Raw genomic sequence first — 12220 nt, 5'->3', positions numbered from 1 at the left:
GGATGGTCTTGAACTTCTGACGTCAGGTGATCCACCCCCCTCAGCCTCCCAAAATGCTGGGATTACAGGCATGAGCCACTGCGCCTGGCCCAAATATGTGTGTGTGTGTGTGTGTGTATTTTTTTTTTCTTGTAGTCATCTTTTCTTTTTTTCTTCTTTTTTTTTTTTTAATTTTACTTTGAGTTCTGGGATACATGTGCAGAATGTGCAGGTTTGTTATATAGGTATACATGTGCCATGTGATTTGCTGCACCTATCAACCCATCATCTAGGTTTTAGGCCCTGCATGCATTAGGGATTTGTCCTAATGCTGTCTCTCCCCTTGCCCTCCACCCGCCGACAGGCCCCTGTGTATGTTGTTCCCCTCCCTGTGTCCATGTGTTCTCATTGTTCAACTCCTACTTATGAGGGAGAACATGCAGTGTCTGGTTTTCTTGTCCTGTGTTAGTTTGCTGAGGATGATGGCTTCCAACTTCATCCAAGTCCCTGCAACGGACATGATCTCATTCTTTTTTATGACTGCATAGTATTCCATGGTGTATATGTACCACATTTTCTTTATCCAGTCTATCATTGATTGACATTTGGGTTGGTTCCATGCCTTTGCTATTGTAAATAATGCTGCAGTAAGCACATATGTGCATGTGTCTTTATAGTAGAATGATTTATATTCCTTTGGGTGTATACCCAGTAATGGGATTACTGGGTCAAATGATATTTCTGGTTCTAGATCCTTGAGGAATCGCCACACTGTCTTCCACAATGGTTGAACTAATTTACATGCCCACCAACAGTGTAAAAGCATTCCTAGCTGGGCGTGGTGGCTCATGCATGTAATCCCAGCACTTTGGGAGGCCAAGGTGGGCGGATCATAAGGTCAGGAGATGGAGACCATCCTGGCCAACATGGTGAAACTCTGTCTCTACTAAAAATACAAAAAAATGAACTGGGTGTGGTGGTGTGTGCCTATAGTCCTAGCTACTCAGAAGGCCGAGGCAGGAGAATCACTTGAACCTGGGAGGTGGAGGTTACAGTGAGCCAAGATCATGCTGCTGCACTCCAGCCTGGCAACAGAGCAAGACTCCATGTCAAAAAAAAAAAAAAAAAGAAAAAAGTGTTCCTATTTCTCCACAGCCTTGTCAGCATCTATTGTTTCCTTTTTAATACTCGCCATTCTGACTGGCGTGAGATACCTCATTGCAGTTTTGATTTGCATTTCTCTAATGATCAGTGATTATGAGCTTTTTTTCATATGTTTATTGGCTGCATAAATGTCTTCTTTTGAGAAGTGTCTGCTCATATCCTTTGCCCACTTTTTGATTTTTTTTTCTTGTAAATTTGTTTAAATACCTTGTAGATTCTGGATATTAGACCTTTGTCAGATGGGTAGATTGCAAAAATTTTCTCCCATTCTGTAGGTTCCCTGTTCACTCTGATGCTAGTTTCTTTGGCTGTGCAAGAAGCCCTTTAGTTTAATTAGATCCCATTTGTCGACTTTGGCTTTTGTTGCAGTTGCTTTTGGTGTTTTGTCATGAAGTCTTTGCCCATGCTATGTCCTGAATGGTATTGCCTAGGTTTTCTTCTAGGGTTTTTATGGTTTTTGGTTTTACATTTAAGTCTTAAATCCACCTTGAGTTAATTTTTGAATAAGGTGTAAGGAAGGAGTCCGGTTTCAGTTTTCTGCATATGGCTGGCCAGTTTTCCCAGCACCATTTATGAAGTAGGGAATCCTTTCCCCATTGCTTGTTTTTGTCAGGTTTGTTGAAGATCAGATGGTTGTAGACGTGTGGAATTATTTCTCTGTTTAACAGAGGTCTCTGTTCTGTTCCATTGGTCTATATGTCTGTTTTGATACCAGTACCATGCTGTTTTGGTTACTGTAGCCCTGTTGTATAGTTTGAAGTCAGGTAGCATGATGCCTCCAGCTTTGTTCTTTTTGCTTAGGATTGTCTTCACTATGTGGGCTCTTTTTTAGTTCCATATGAAATTTAAAGTAGTTTTTTCTAATTCTGTGAAGAAAGTCAACAGTAGTTTGATGGGAATAACATAGAATCAATCTATAAATTACTTTGGGCAGTATGGCCATTTTCATGATGTTGATTCTTCCTCTCTGTGAGCATGGAATGTTCTTCCATTTGTTTGTGTCCTCTCTTATTTCTTTGAACAGTGGTTTGTAGTTCATCTTGAAGAGGTCCTTCATGTCCCTTATTAGCTGTATTCCTAGGTATTTTATTCTCTTTGTAGCAATTGTGAATGGGGGTTCATTCATGATTTGGCTCTCTGCTAGTCTGTTGTTGATGTGTAGGAACGCTTGTGATTTTTGCACATTGATTTTGTATCCCAAGACTTTGCTGAAGTCGTTTATCAGCTAAAGGAGTTTTTGGGCTGAGACGATGGGGTTTTCTAAATATAGGATCATGTCATCTGCAAACAGAGACAATTTGGCTTGCTCTTTTCCTATTTGAATACTCTTTATTTCTTTCTCTTGCCTTATTGCCCTGGTCAGCACTTCCAATACTATGTTGAATATGAGTGGTGAGAGAGGGCATCCTTGTCTTACGCCAGTTTTCAAAGGGAATGCTTTCAGCTTTTGCCTATTCAGTATGATATTGGCCATGGATTTGTCATAAATAGCTCTTATTATTCTGAGATACATCCCATCAATACCTAGTTCATTGAGAGTTTTTAACATGAAGTGATGTTGAATTTTATTGAAGGCCTTTTCTGCATCTATTGAAATAATCATGTAATTTTTGTCATTGGTTCTGTTTATGTGATGGATTACGCTTATTAATTTGCATACGTTGAACCAGCCTTGCATCCCAGGCGTGAAGCCAACTTGATTGGTGGATAAGCTTTTTGATGTGCTGCTGGATTCAGTTTGCCGGTATTTTATTGAGGATTTTTGCATCGATGTTCATCAGGGATATTGGCCTGAAGTTTTCTTTTTTTTGTTGTGTTTCTGCCAAGTTTTGGTATCAGGATGATGCTGGCCTCATAAAATGACTTAGGGAGGAGTCCCTCCTTTTCAATTGTTTGGAATAGTTTCAGAAGGAATGGTACCAGCTCCTCTTTGTACCTCTGGTAGAATTTAGCTGTGAATCTACCTGGTCCTGGGCTTTTTTTGGTTGGTAGGCTATTACTACCTCAATTTCAGAACTTGTTATTGGTCTATTCAAGGATTGAACTTCTTCCTGGTTTAGTGTTGGGAGGGTGTATGTGTCCAGGAATTTATCAGTTTCTTTAGATTTTCTAGTTTATTTGCCTAGAAGTGTTTATAGTACTGTCTGATGGTAGTTTGTATTTCCATGGGTCAGTGGCAATATCCCCTTTATCATTTTTTGTCTATTTGATTCTTCTCTCTTTTCTTCTTAGTCTAGTTAGCAGTCTATCTGTTTTATCAGTTTTTTTCAAAAAACTGGCTCCTGGATTCATTGATTTTTTTTTTGAAAGATTTTTTGTGTCTCTATCTCCTTCGGTTCTGCTCTGGTCTTAGTTATTTCTTGTCTTCCTCTAGCTTTTAGATTTGTTTGCTCTTGCTTCTCTAGTTCTTTTAATTGTGATGTTAGGGTTTTGATTTGAAATCTTTCTAGCTTTCCAATGTGGGCATTTAGTGTTATAAATTTCCCTCTTAACACTGCTTTAGCTGCATCCCAGAAATTCTGGTACATTGTCACTTTGTTCTTATTGGTTTTAAAGAACTTTTTGATTTCTGTCTTAATTTCATTATTTACCCAGGAGTCATTCAGGAGCAGGTTGTTCAATTTCCATGTAGTTGTATGGTTTTGAGAGAGTTTTTAAATCTCGAGTTCTAATTTGATTGTACTGCGGTCTGAGAGACCATTCGTTATGATTTCAATTCTTTTGCATTTGCTGAGGAATGTTGTATTTCTAATTATGTGGTCTATTTTAGAGGAATGTATATTCTGTTGTCTTGGGGTGGAGAGTTCTGTAGATATCCATCAGGTCCACTTGATCCAGAGCTGAGTTCAAGTCTTGAATATCCTTGTTCATTTTCTGTCTTGTTGATCTGTCCAGTATTGACACTGGGGTGTTAAAACTGCCACCACTATTGTGTGGCAGTTTAAGTCTCCTTGTAGGTCTCTAAGAACTTGTTTTATGGATCTGGGTCCTCCCGTATTGGGTTTATATAAAAAAAAAATATATATATATATATATATTTTTTTTTTTTTTTTTTTTGAGACGGAGTCTCACTCTGTCGCCCAGGCTGGAGTGCAGTGGCACAATCTCGGCTCACTGCAAGCTCTGCCTTCCGGGTTCACGCCATTCTCCTGCCTCAGCCTCCCGAGTAGCTGGGACTACAAGCGTTCATCACCACGCCCGGCTAATTTTTTGTATTTTTAGTAGAGACGGGGTTTCACCATGTTAGCCAGGATGGTCTCGATCTCCTGACCTTGTGATCTGCCTGCCTCGGCCTATAATTCCAGCTACATAGGAGGCTGAGGTAGGAGAATCACTCAAAATTTTGAGTTCTACCAAATCTTCTCATCGATGTGTCCCCAGTTCACAGGCCCAGTGCCTGATAGATATAGGTTCCCACTGAATACTTAATGAGGGAGGTGGGTATTGGTTTCTTCAGCAGCTGTGACCTCCATCCCATTGCGTGCAAAGTAGGAAGGCATTGGCTCTATGTTTGTATTTTTTGTTAGTCACACAATTAAGGAACTCAGGCAGGTGTGGTGGCTCACTCATGCCTGTAATCCCAGCAGTATGGGAGGCCAAGGCAGGAGGATCGCTTGATGAGGGAGTTGGAAACCAGCCTGGGCAACAAAGCAAAACCCGTCTCTACAAAAAAAAAAAAAAAATTAATTGAAAAATTTTAAAAATTAGCTGGGCACAGTGGTATACACTTATAGTCCCAGCTACTCAGGAGGCTGAGGCTGAAGGATTGGTTGAACTCAGGAGTTTGAGGCTGTCAAAGGTTTTTCCAAAGGCTAAAAAGGTTTTTTTAAAACTTGTTATAGGCTGGGCACGGTGGCTCACGTCTGTAATCCTAGCGCTTTAGGAGGCCAAGGCAGGTGGATCACCTGATGTCAGGAGTTCAAGACCAGCCTGGCCAATATGGTGAAACCCCATCTCTACTAAAAATACAAAAATTAGCAGGGCATGGGGGCACATGCCTGTAATCCCAGCTACTCGGGAGGCTGAGGCAGGAGAATCGCTTGAACACAGGAGGCAGAGGTTGCAGTGAGTCGAGATTGTGCAATTGCACTCCAGCCTGGGCAACAGAGCAACTCCATCTAAAAAAAAAAAAAAGATATATATACATAAAATTTGGGGATCTACTTTTTTAACCTCATGTTATTTTATAAATACTTTTCCATATTGTCATGTAATAGTCATTTATTATCTTAATGTCTGCATAATATTCCTTTGATTTAGTATAATTTTTTCATTTCCCTATCACTGAAGTTGTTTCTCATTTTTTGCTACTAATATTATATTTAGTGTTCCAGTGAATATCTTCATACAAATATTTCCCTGTACAGAATTTCTTAGTTCTTTTGAGTTACTTCATTTCAGTAAGTTCCCAGAAGTACAATTTATTGGTCAAACTCTATAAACCACTTTTTTCCTTTGGTTTTTGTTGCTGTTAAATACTTGATTATTTTCAGTTTGTTTATTATTTGTTTCTATGCTTAAATTCTATTGTAGTTGTATTATTACTAATAAAAAGTTGTATGATTCTTATTGCCAGCTGTTGGGTTTTGGGATACATGAATCCAGTTCCTCCAAAATAAAGAACTGCCATAAAGCAGCAGGGCTGGAGGAAGTCCCCATAAATACAGTAGGAACATTTTATAGGTTTCTGTGGGGATTCTGTAACTGTAGTGTAAAAAAAAATCTGTTCTGCAGGAACTTAGGATTTAATATTCCCCTCACTTAGCAGTTAAGAAAATGAAGTAACATAAAGAACAGGGTAAGGAAGTTACAGTTAAAAAATAACTGTATCTATTAAATACTTAAGAAATAGCAAGTTAAACTAAAAGCTTAAATGCTTAAAGTGGAAGACCACATATACTCTTATTGTCTTACAGCTTGATTCTTTCCAGGGAAATAGATTGTTCTATTTTCTTTCCTATATGTGGTAGAAATTTGTAGATGAAAAACTCATCCCTAACCTTAGAAATACTATTTTTTCAATAAATAGCTTGTTGCCTTTAATTTCACAACTGTCGTGTAATTGTATTCAATATAGTATATTTAATATATACAGAATTTAAAGTATAGTTGCCAGCCCCAATTTGTATGTGATTGCTCGCATATGTTAAAGTAAGTCAAAATAAGTCAAAGAAAAAAAAAACCTATTCTAATCTCATTTGTTAAAGCAAGAGACAAAGCTGTTTATGATTATTTGGCTTGTACATGATTGAGTGTTATTTAAATACTGGCGGTTAAACTTTTATCTATGAAACTCTGAAAACATTCTCATTCACGTTTCCTGGAGACTGCAGCATACCAGTTTTGATTTATTTATTTATTTAGTTATTTAGTTAGTTAGTTAGTTAGTTAAGGAAAACTGTTTCTCACCTTCAGTATTTATAGCCAGGTCACTGGAATATACCCTCTCATATCTGATTGTATAAGCATTACTTAAAATAGTACCATGCTTATCATCATTCCACCCAATGCAACTCCACATTCTGTCATTGTTACCCCCACTTTCCTAGATACTCAGTTTTAAGACCTTGGAATCATTCATAACTCTTACACTTCTCTCCAATATCTAGTTAATCTCTAGGTCTTAATTTCAGTGTTTTCAGTGTCTCCCTCTCCCCCTTTCCTTCCTGTTCTCCATTGCTACCACTTTAGTCCTGGGACTCATTACTCCTAGACCATTCCAACAGTCTAATTGGTCGCTTTTCCTCCAGTCCATCCCCACTTCATTGTGTCTTGCACACTACTTAACTGTTCAGCCCCACATTTAAGATCCTCTGAAATCTGACCATTATCCAGCTCCCAACTTCATCTGCAGTAGTCCAAGAGAACCAGTCAAAATGGAGTTTCTTTTAACTGTTCCCTGTATGCACTGTCTGTATTGTCAGCTTCTGAGTGACATGAATTTGCTCCACCACTTTTCCTCCTAACCTGAGCCCAAACCTACCTTCTCTCAAGTCTTCCTATTTGCCCCAGCTGCATTAATTGGCTGCACTCCCCTTCATCAGGTGCTAGCCATTCATGCTCCACTGTATTATCATTTACTTATTGTTTACTTGCCTGTACTAGCAGAATATAAACCCAAGATGGGCAAACATTACATCTTAAGTCTCTCTGTGTCCCCCACTGCCATGGTAGAAAATAATAGACTAATAGTTGAGAAGATGGACTTTTAAGTGACACAAACCTAGGTGAATTCTGTTTCTGCCACTTCCTGGCTATATAACCTTGAATAAGTTATTACATTTCTGTTAGCCACTATGCAAAGTGGGCATGATTATAACCCTACCAAAGGATTTTTGAAAGGATTAAATAAGACATATGTATGCAATGTGCTTATTACAATACCTGATATGTAATAAATAAATGATGGTAATTATTATTATGATGATGATGATCATGCTGACTGCTCAGTGTTAGTTGGTCACAGCATGATGCACTTTCAAGAACTGTATAATTTATCCCTTGTCATCAGTCAGGTGACTACATATATCATATGATAATAATGTTAAAGGTTTTTCTTTTAGGCTACATGCAACTTGAATATGGGGTATGTAATTTTTTTATTGTTTAGTGACAAAAATTATTCCTGGTTTATTCCAGGAAATTGCTTTACCTAGAGTCTAACCTATTGCAAAAAAAAATGCAAACTTTGTGAAAACAAAACAAAAAAAATTACCTTTCTTGCATACAGTTGTTGCTTCTATTCCAAGAAAGACATTTTTTTTTTGCAGCAGAAAATATCTTCTCACATAGGGAGAGTAGATTCTGAAACTAAAAATACTTATAGAAAGTGCCAGAACTTAGAAAGGTGACCTTTTCACATGCTATATCAAGTACTCTATCACTTAAATGCAAATGAATCCTTTTACAGAATTTAAAGTAGCTAATAAGAAAAATAAATCTAAAGTTACTTTAAAAATTGCAGGCTAAGTACAAAACATTTTTAAACTTTCATCTCTTTGACAGCAAAGTGTTAGAATACAAGTGTTGTAAGAGGAGCATTTAAAAACTACTGAAGAATGTTCTGTTCATAAATTAACAAAAAGGCAAATAAATTTAGCCTTAGAGTAAAAACCAGCAAACCATACCAGCACCCAAATAGTCATACACCAGGGTGTTCTGAGGACATTACTTTAGCAGCCATTTCCCAGAGGTAGTTGGGGCTTGCAGCACAACCAGATTTAAACAGAAGAATCGTAGGAGTTCCAGGGTTGTACCAGCGCTATCAGTAGGAACATCTGACACAAAATGTATTCATTCCATGTGGAATTAGTCTGTATCATTTGTCTTCAGCTAATCTAGAATGAAAGATGTGGTTCCCTGTCACCTTTTTTCTGTCTTCTTCAATGATAAAGCATATTTTACAATCTTTTTATTTTTATTTGTTTAATAGGGATCACATGCAGTGGTCTAAGGAAGAAGCAGCAGCAGCCAGAAAAAAAGTAAAGGAAAACTCAGCTGTGCGAGTCCTTCTCAAAGAGCAAGGTAGCCAACTGTATGCTGTAGCTCCTAGAGCCAGAGCTTTAGTCACTTTTCCTCCTCCTCATGTCATTGCTTCTGAGAGTTCTTAGCCTCTCCTGATTTCCTCCTCTTGTTCCATTTGGTAAAATTCCCAGTTCTTCCAGTGTAGTGGGACCAAAGTTAATGAAATTTGTATTCACCCTATAATTGGGTCTTTGAGTAGTCATATTATTGCTTTTTCTGGGAGATATACACATGGGTGGCATTTTAAACAAAATATGAAAACATAATTTTAAACTTTTCCACTTGCTATGCTGCTATTACCATGCTATTATGCATTTCACTTCCTAGGATCTTTGAACAAATTTATAAACTTTGAGCAAAGAAGATAAAGTCACATCAAAATGGTGCTGAAGTTTTAGGATAAATATAAAGTTTCAGTAAGGATTGAAGGCAGTTTTCTTGAAGGCCTTTATATTTGAGTTTAGTTTAGGTAAAGCCTTGTCAACCTTCATAAATGGCTTTTTAAAACTTGGCCTATGCTACCATGAAAAAAACTCAAGAGCCGGGCGCTATAGCTCACACCTGTAATCCCAGCACTTTGGGTGACCGAGGTGGGCAGATCATGAGGTCAAGAGATTGAGACCATCCTGGCCAACATGGTGAAACCATGTCTCTACTAAAAATAACAAAGATTAGCTGGGCGTGGTGGCACATGCCTGTAGTCCCAGCTACTCAGGAGGCTGAGGCAGGAGAATCACTTGAACTCGGGAGGCAGAGGTTTCAGTGAGCCAAGATTGCGCCACTGTACTCCAGCCAGGCAATAGAGTGAGACTCCATCTCAAAAAAAAAAAAAAACAAAACAGGAAATGTTCATTCCATGTTATGGCTGCTATGAATAGAGCTGCAGTAGACATGGGAGTGCAGTTATCTCTTTGATATACTGATGTCCTTTCTTTTGGATAAATACCTAGCAGTGGCATTGCTAGATGATATGGTAGTTCTATTTTTAGTTTTTTGAGGAAACTCCACACTATTTTCCATAGCGGTCATACTAATTTACATTCCCACCAATAGTGTGTGAAGGTTCTCCTTCTTCCACATCCTCACCAGCATCCATTCATTATTCCATGTCTTTTTGATGTATGCCATTTTAGCTGAGGTGAGATGATATCTCATTGTGGTTTTGATTTGCATTTCTCTGATGATTAGTGATATTGAGCATTTTTTCATATAGCTGTTGGCCATTTGTACGTCTTCTTTTGAGAAATATCTATTCAGATCTTTTGCTTTTTTTTTTTTTTTTTTTTTTTTTTTTTTTGAGACAGGGTCTTGTTGCCCAGTCTGGAGTACAGTGATGAGATCATGGCTCACTGCAGCTTTAATTTGCCCGGGATCAGGTGATCCTCCCACCTCAGCCCAGGTTGGTCTGAAACTCCTCATCCTCCCAAAGTGCTGGTGTTATGGGAGTGAACCACTGCCCCAACCTTGCACATTTTTAAATCTGATTTTTTTTTTTTTTTTGGCTATTGAGTTGTTTGAGCTCCTTAATATACTCCAGTCATTAATCCCTTGTCAAATGGGTAGTTTGCAAATATTTTCTTCCATTCTGTGGGTTGTCTCTTCACTTTGTTCATTGTTTCTTTGCTGTACAGGCACTTGTTAGCGTGACATAATCCCATTTTCTATTTTTGCTTTGCTTGGTTTTGCTTTTGAAATCTTTTGACAAATGACAAAATAGACAAATAAAAATGCTCCAATGTCCTGGAGCATTTCCCCCAATGTTTTCTTCTAGTAGTTTCATAGTTTCAGGTCATAGATTTAAGTCTGTAGTCCATTTTGATTTGATTTTTGTATATAGTAAATGAGAGCCTAGTTTCATTCTTCTGCTTATAGTTTTCCAGTTTTCCCAGCACCATTTATTGAAGAGACTGTCCTTTCCCCATTGTATGTACTTGATACCTTTGTCAAAAATGGGTTGGTTGTAAATGCATGGATTTATATTTGGGTTCTCTATTCTCTTCCATCAGTAAATGTGTCTGTTTTTATGCCAGTACCATGCCAATTTGGTTACTGTAGCTTTGTAATATGTTTTTAAGTCAGATGCCTGCAGCTTTTTTTTTTTTTTTTTTTTTTCGGAGACGGAGTTTTTCTCTGTTGCTCAGGCTGGAATGCAATGGCACAACTCTCGGCTCACTGCAACCTCTGCCTCCCAGGCTCAAGCAATTTTCCTGTCTCAGCCTCCCCAGTAGCTGGGATTACAGGTGCCCACCACCACACCCAGCTAATTTTTGTATTTTTAGTAGAGATAGGGTTTTGGTCAAGCTGGTCTTGAACTCCTGACCTCAAGTGATCCCCCACCTCTGCCTCCCAAAGTGCTGGGATTACAGGTGTGAGCCACCACACCTGGCCTCAGCTTTGTCCATTTTGCTCAGGATTGCTTTGGCTATTCTGCATCTTTTGTGGTTCTATAAAAATTGTAGGGGCCAGGCACAAGTGGCTCACACTTGTAATCCCAGCATTTTGGGAAACCTAGACTGAAGGACTGCTTGAGCCCAGGAGTTCAAGACCAGCTTGGGCAATATGGCAAAAACCTGTCTCTACAGAAAACAAGTGTTGTGGTCATGGGCCTGTAGTCCCAGCTACTCATGGGGCTACAGCTGGAGGATCATTTGAACCCGGGAGTTTGAGGCTGCAGTAAGCTGTCATTGTGCCACTGTACTCCAGACTGGGTGACAGAGTGAGAACCTGTCTCAAAAAAAAAAAAAAAAAAAGAAAAAAAAATTTCAGGATTTTGTTATTTTGTTTTCTATTTCTGTGAAGAATATCATAGGTATTTTGATTGGGATTCCATTGAATCTATAAATTGCTTTGGGTAGAGTTGTCATTTTAACAATATTAATTATTTGGACCCATCAGCATGGAATATCTTCCCATTTTTTAATGTCCTCTTTAATTTCTTTTATGAATGTTTTATAGTTTTCCTTGTATAGATCTTTCACGTCTCTGATTAAATTGTTTTCTAGGTATCTTATATTCTTTGTAGCTATTGGAAATGGGATTACTTTCTTGATTTCTTTTTCAGATTGTTCACTGTTGGCATATTTAAGTGCTACTGATTTTTGTGTGTTTATTTTGTATCCTGTAATTTTACTAAATGTATCAGTTCTAACAGTGTTTTGGTAGTCTTTGGGTTTTTCTAAGTATAAGATCATATTGTGGGCTGGGCACAGTGGCTCACGCCTGTAATCCCAGAACTTTGGGGGGCCAGAGTGGGCAGATCACTTGAGGCCAGGAGTTCAAGACCAGCCTGGCCAACATGGCAAAACCTTATCTCTACTAAAAATACAAAAAATTAGCCAGGAGTGGTGGTGCATCCCTGTAGTCCCAGCTACTCAGGAGGCTGAGGTGGGAGAATTGCTTGAACCCAGGATGCAGAGGTTGTAGTGAGCCAAGATCACCTTTGCACCACTGCACTGCAGCCTGGGTGACAGAGTGAGACCCTGTCTCAAAAAAAAAAAAAAAAAATTGTCTTTGAACAAGGCTAATTTGACTTCTTCCTTTCCAACTTGGCTAC

At 38.5% G+C, this 12220-nt stretch overlaps 1 protein-coding gene across 1 annotated transcript in view; it reads left to right on the top strand.

The window, feature by feature from the left end:
* METTL8 (methyltransferase 8, tRNA N3-cytidine) overlaps positions 1 to 12220 on the top strand; it is a 101088-nt gene that overhangs the window by 54280 nt on the left and 34588 nt on the right. Inside the window, 1 exon segment of the mRNA XM_028830838.2 lies at positions 8576 to 8667. Within this exon segment, the coding sequence (XP_028686671.1) occupies positions 8576 to 8667 (92 nt within the window).

Source organism: Macaca mulatta, chromosome 12, assembly GCF_049350105.2.
Source record: "Macaca mulatta isolate MMU2019108-1 chromosome 12, T2T-MMU8v2.0, whole genome shotgun sequence".
NCBI classification, from domain to species: domain Eukaryota; kingdom Metazoa; phylum Chordata; class Mammalia; order Primates; family Cercopithecidae; genus Macaca; species Macaca mulatta.
This window is presented reverse-complemented; position numbering and strand designations above follow the sequence as displayed.